Source organism: Marmota marmota, unplaced genomic scaffold (assembly GCF_001458135.2).
Source record: "Marmota marmota marmota unplaced genomic scaffold, marMar, whole genome shotgun sequence".
Lineage (NCBI taxonomy): Eukaryota > Metazoa > Chordata > Mammalia > Rodentia > Sciuridae > Marmota > Marmota marmota.
Genome location: NW_026000016.1, coordinates 29,787,564 through 29,793,779, shown reverse-complemented (window position 1 = coordinate 29,793,779; position 6,216 = coordinate 29,787,564). Strand labels below are relative to the sequence as shown.

At 32.7% G+C, this 6,216-nt stretch overlaps 1 protein-coding gene across 2 annotated transcripts in view; it reads left to right on the top strand.

Annotated features, from left to right (window-relative positions):
• The window catches only part of Spata17 (spermatogenesis associated 17), a 201,939-nt gene extending 199,089 nt beyond the window's left edge, over window positions 1-2,850 (top strand). For both annotated transcript variants that reach the window (XM_048809352.1, XM_015483373.2), the window contains exon 10: window positions 2,768-2,850. In XM_048809352.1, coding sequence (XP_048665309.1) covers window positions 2,768-2,848 — 81 coding nt within the window. In that variant the 3' untranslated portion in view covers window positions 2,849-2,850. The remainder of the gene's footprint in view (window positions 1-2,767) is intronic.
• The last annotated feature ends 3,366 nt before the right edge of the window (window positions 2,851-6,216 follow it).

Here is a 6,216-nt window from a genome sequence, read left to right as displayed (position 1 = left end):
AAAAAAAAAAAAAAAAAAAAAAAAAAAAAAAAAAAAAAAAAAAAAAAAAAAAAAAAAAAAAAAAAAAAAAAAAAATAAAATGATTATGAATATGATTGGATTAGTGTATATGAGCATGTCTATTTTCCTTTCATTGCATTTGTTCTTAGTTTTGGTTTGTCTTCTGCCGCAGTCTGGCTGGGCACACAATCACGAGCCACCACACAGCTTGTAGATTCAAACAGCAACTCTTTATTCCCGAACTCACACCAGCCGTCTACAATCACATTCTGGGGAAATCCACGTTCTCTGCCCAAATCCACCTCCACTGGGCTTCTATCTCCCAAAAAATACTCTGAATCCCGTGAGAACTCAAGGGGAACTCAGGCAGCAGGATACGCCCTATTCCCAGCAGGAATAATCTTAAACCTTAAACCTGGAACCTAAACTGGGAACGCCCTAAACACGATTATCTTAAACCGGGAATACCCTAATCCGCCTTGGTCCTTGAGCAAGGTCACCTACATTCAATGTCACTGCAACATGGGGTACGCTGGCAAGGAAATTGTCATACCTACTTGGCTAATGGCTCCCAGCAGTCTTCCACTCTTTCAAGCTCCTCTGATTTTAAATAACCACTCTATATGCTTCATTTATTCTTTACTGTTAACATATCAATTACCCTTTTTAATTTTTTTTTAGTTGTAGATGGACACTATACCTTTATTTTTATGTGTGCTGAGGATCAATCCCAGTGCCTTCCACATGCAAAGCAAGCACCCTACCACTGAACTACAATCCCAGCCCATCAGTTACCTTTTTTAAAAAGTGTTTTTTTATGTAGTTACATTAGAATTTGAAGTATAAGTTTCCAACAAATCCAAGTCCACTTTCAAATACCACTATCTCACTTTTGGATAGTACAATATTCTGAAAGATTATTCCCAGCTTCTCCCTTCAAACCCTTATATGTAAATTTGATGTCACTCATTTATCTTATCTACAAGCTATAATCACTGAAACATTGTTATGATTCTTTTAAACAAAGACTGCTATTAGAGCAGGGTGTAGTGGCTCATGCCTGTAATCCTAGAAGCTAGGGAGGCTGAGACAGGAGGATCTCGAGTTCAAAGCCAGCCTCAGCAAAAGTGAGGCACTTAGCAACTCAGTGAGACCCTGTCTCTAAATAAAATACAAAAAAAAAATAGTTTTGAGGATGTGACTCAGTGGTAACCCCCTCCCCCCAAGAAAAGACTATTCTTAGGCCAAATAAAAAAATAAGATTTTTTAAATTTCTTCCTTAGCACTCTATTTCTTTATTAATTTCTTTACGTACAGTTGAATTTCTAACCTATATGATTTTCCTTTTCTCTGAAAACTTCTTTCAATATTTCTTGCAAGGCAGGTCCATCTTTTTGAAAATAAAATACAATATTATCATATATTTTAATTTAAAAAATGACTATTTACATTTCCAGGTTTCAGTTTCATCAAGTTGCCAACATAAAAAAATCACTGTCATGCTACACAGGGATGCCTAAACTTCATATACTCAATATTAAGAATGCTGTGAATTATTTACTATTGCAGAATGTTCCTCAGATGTCATGTGTATGTATTGCAAATATTATGTTGGTTTCTGATTACCTCCATAATTACAATTTGGAACAGAAAGAAAGAAAGAATATGAATACTAAGCACAATAGGAATGATACTTCTTAAATGAAATTTCATTGCATTCTTTATATCCAAGAGGGAGGGATTTTACTCAACTTAATAATTTGTCTTTTATCTAAGCATTTCTGTTGCTCATTTTGACTGCCATTGTCTACCTCAGCATGTCATGCTTCATGTCACATGGGCATGACAGTCAGAACAATAGGTGTAGAACTTTTCCTTGGGGGCTGAAAAGTATAAATTATAAAAGCAGATATTTAGAGTCAGGGCCTCTATTATTCCAGAGTGGAGAGCCAGATTTCCAATGATGGAGGTAACCATATGCCTGCATGTTCATTAGTAAACTTACTTTGTGTGTGTGTTTATAAATTATGGATTCTTTAAAGAGCTGAGCCCAAAGTACAGGTTCTTCTCTTTTAGACTTTCCTAAAGGGGAACATTTTTTTAATTAAAATTTGCTCCATTAATGAATGGCCCCCTTTCCTCTGTATAATCTACTCATTTATTTATAGTATTCACTGTTGACTTAGTAACTACTTCTTCAATGACGTTACCTGTTTACCATGCATGAAAAGCATCCATTTCTATCCTCATTCCAATGCTGCTTCTTTGGTTATGAAACAAAAATGATTTTTCCCTAGTTCCTTCTGAACTCCTTTGGCATTCACTTGAATCAATACTCTACTATGCAATACTCTGTCCTTTATTATAGTTATTTGGATGTGTCACTATTCCCTTTTTATTCATTCAGTCAACAGACATTTTACACAAACCAAAGGGCTGACCCCTATAAAGCCAAGGTAAAAAATTATATTGTGAGCTACTTGAAGACAGTGGCTATGTCTGATGTTTGCATTGCTCAGAGCTACTCTGTGTGCCATTGTCCGTGACTTTTAAAAACTATGTGCTTAAGAAAGCATCAATATATACAACTTTCAGTCAATAAAACTTTCAACAAATACCTGCTAATTTTGTTTTGAGCTATAATGGGATATTTGAAGAGCAGTTAAATGACATCTATCTGGCAAGTTAATGTAATCTAAATAGTAATGATTATACAGACAATACAAAATCAGATCTTTATGATAATCTTTGATCTTTTTCCACCTAGGATTTCCAAACTGTATTACCATCATTTTATCTCTTCTCAAAGTATGGAAAATTATATTCAAGAGCTGGACAAATTGTATAAAGGTATATGTTTTTTTCTAAGAAACTCTTCACAAAAAGTACACTAAACAAATTTAAAAATCAAATGACATTGACTTAACCGTTGAGCATTTTATAAGTAGTGCTATAATAACATTCAAATATTATAAGACTCCATAAATTCCTTTTATTATAATCTAATGGTTTTCAACATTTAAAAATAATGGATTCTGTTTGTCAAATTTCTTCTCCAATATAGACCAAAAATACATTAATAGAACTAACAAAAATATGAAGCACTCTTTATCCTTAAATTACATAATATATTAAATAGTTTTACACAATACAATGAAAAAATACCATGGTCATCAAAAGTTACAATACTTCTCAGTATTGTATGAACACAGTATCATTTAATATACCATACTCAATGTGTGCATTATTTGAAGTACAAGTCATCTTAGGGGACAGCACAGAAATGGAGTCTAGGGTCTTCAATTATCAAAGTTTACAGAATTGACAAGATCAAAGATACCCACTGAAAATTCAAGAACAAAATGAGCTCTCACTGATTGCCATATTTAATTTCTAAGGTATTTTAGAATAAAGAAATGATCACAATTAAGTGAGACTAATTTGGTACATTTTAATAAAATTTAAAGGTGGTATTAGATGAAGACACCAAGATCACTACAGTTAAAGGTAAGGGGCAGGAATGAGAAATCATGCTGTTTATCATTCCTCAGTCTTCTCCCAAACCAAAAACCAAGGGGAAAGGACTGGCCTATTGGAAGAGGCCAGAGTAGATTTATGGAATGTAAGTTCCTTCAATTTAGTATTAATAAGTCTCCTCTACTTCACATATAACTCTGAAGGTTTCAGCTTGGAGATTAATTTATTTAATTGCATACCAATATCTGCCTCTTAACTACTCCAAAAGAATATATGAGGGAAAATATAAAATATTCTGAGCTAATAGAAAAATGTGTATACCAAGTGAAATTGTTGTTTTGAACATTGGTCAATTATCTTTCCCCATTGGAGCATCTGTCTTGTATTTTTATTTTAAATAGACACAATATCTTTATTTATTTTATTTATTTTTATATGGTGCCGAGGTTCAAACCCAGTGCCTCACATACATGAGGCAAGTGCTCTACCACTGAGCTATAACCCCAGCCCCTTGTCTTGTATTTTTGAGCCACAGTATGATGTAGACTAAAGAAAATGTTTCATAGCTGTGTGCGACTTTACATTTTTAATCAAATATATAGCAATTAATGGTGAGAGACTGAAAACAACCTCACCACTCATTAATATATGCTAAGTTAAATGAAGAACACACACAATGCAATTCTATGTAGATGTTAAAAATGTTAGCATAGATATTTACCTATTCATTTGAAAAAAATGCCTATCATGTATTTCTAAGAAGACTATATAAGAAGCCCCTGTAGTTTAATTTCATTTTTAAAAGTATGTGTATGCATGTGAATATACATGTATATGTCTGTGTGCATCAAAATGCACTTCCATATACATATCTCTATGTATATATCTATGTGTTTTGAAAATATAATGACAGTAATCTCTGAATGATGAGATTATGGAAACTTTTTTGAGTATATTTCTAACTATTTCCATTTTTGGAGGTTTTTATGTAATCAGACAAAAGCAAAGTATTAAGATTTTCCAATAGGGATTATTTGTTCTACTCTATCAATTAAAAAGCATCTTGACTTTATTCTATTTAATCATAATAATTTAGAAATAATTATCTTTTTTTCTGAAGACAAAGTAATTACTTGCTAAATTATTTATCCAAAAGACAAGGATGAGTAACAAGTGTTGTACATTATTTTTAATTAAAAAGAGCATGCAATGTAAAGATACAAATATGTGACAGAATTCTTAAAAATGTTTTCAAACTCCTCTCTTAGATTTTAAAGTCTTTGTGAATTGACGATATTATCAAAATGTCATCTCTTCCTTTTAGATAGGAAATGAATGCCTGGTGTTTAATTTTAGTAAGTGAAGGGCAACAGCATTAGCTGAGGCTCTCCTATTAAGATTTAATTTCACCAAGTACAACAGAGTGCTTCTGTTTTTTTATAAAGAAGGCCAAGATGAGGACACTTGCACCAAACTGTTGAATAAAGATGCTATAATAATTTTTAGAGCTATCTATTTGATTGCTTGAGCTTCAAGGTAGTTCATCACTTCGCTATAATTCACCTGATATCACTGCCTCCTACACCCAATACTGCATTTTCCCATCAGTCCGATTAGAAATAGTGATGCCTTTATCAGATTGATCTGTCTTTCCTTAGTATGTCTAAGTTTAGAATAAACAATTCCCCCACCTACCTGTTATCACTTAATACACTGAGGTTTTAGCCACTGAAAGTGCTCAGGGAGAATTTAACTTAAAACACATGCATGTTCTTAAAAGCTGCTCTTTGACTAGGATAATATGATTCCTTTTATTTCATTAGTTTATCCTAGGATTGGTCACTATTTTCAATCTTTTATAGTTTCCCCAGAGCAGTTTTGTCTAAATCAGAATATGCTGTGTCCTGTCAGTACTTTGCCATCCTTTTTAGCTCCGTTCATCTCCTTCAGATAGAAGGATTCTTCAGGCCAATTAGAGTGGAGAAAAATGCTGAGGATAAGATGAGATCATTGGTTGTGATTTTATGAATTGGATAAGTTATCCAATTCAGTCTGGCATCAGTGTGAGGTTTCTTGCATTATGTGCTTCTCAATTTTCTCAAAATCGTCTTTGTAATAGGCTTAGGTCCGGGCTGTCTTCCTGCTAAAAAATGGTTCAGTGTTAAAGCCAGATAGTTTTAATAAAATTATTTGTTAGGCATGAAAACCAATGTATTCTCCTCTTCCATAGGAATCTGGCATATGAATGATTCAAGTAGCTGAGAAAAAAAGTGAAAATGAAGAATAAGTATGGTTAACACTGAATTAAGAAAGGGGTAAAAATGCCATTGCCTTTTTTGCAGAGGTAGTAAGGTCTTAGCAGCTGTGTAAGGAAAACTAAGTTATGTGAAGGGTGAATAATCAAGAATGTGAAATATATATATATATATATATATATATATATATATATATATATATATATGCCTGTGGCAAGTTAAAATTTTAATCCAGTAGGAAAAAAAGTATTAAACCTTGTCATTCTTGCTTGGCTTTGTGTGAATTTATAACCCTTTTAAGTTTATAGTAAGTCATAGTAAATTGGCAAAATAAATAAATAAATGAATGAATGAGGATAACTTCAGTATCTTCTCTTGGTTAAGTTGGTCTTTCACTAAAGATGCTCATGAGGACGTGTTTTGCTGTGTTTTTCTATAGCAGATTCAGATTTACTAAATGTTTATTATCTAGTAAAACACATGA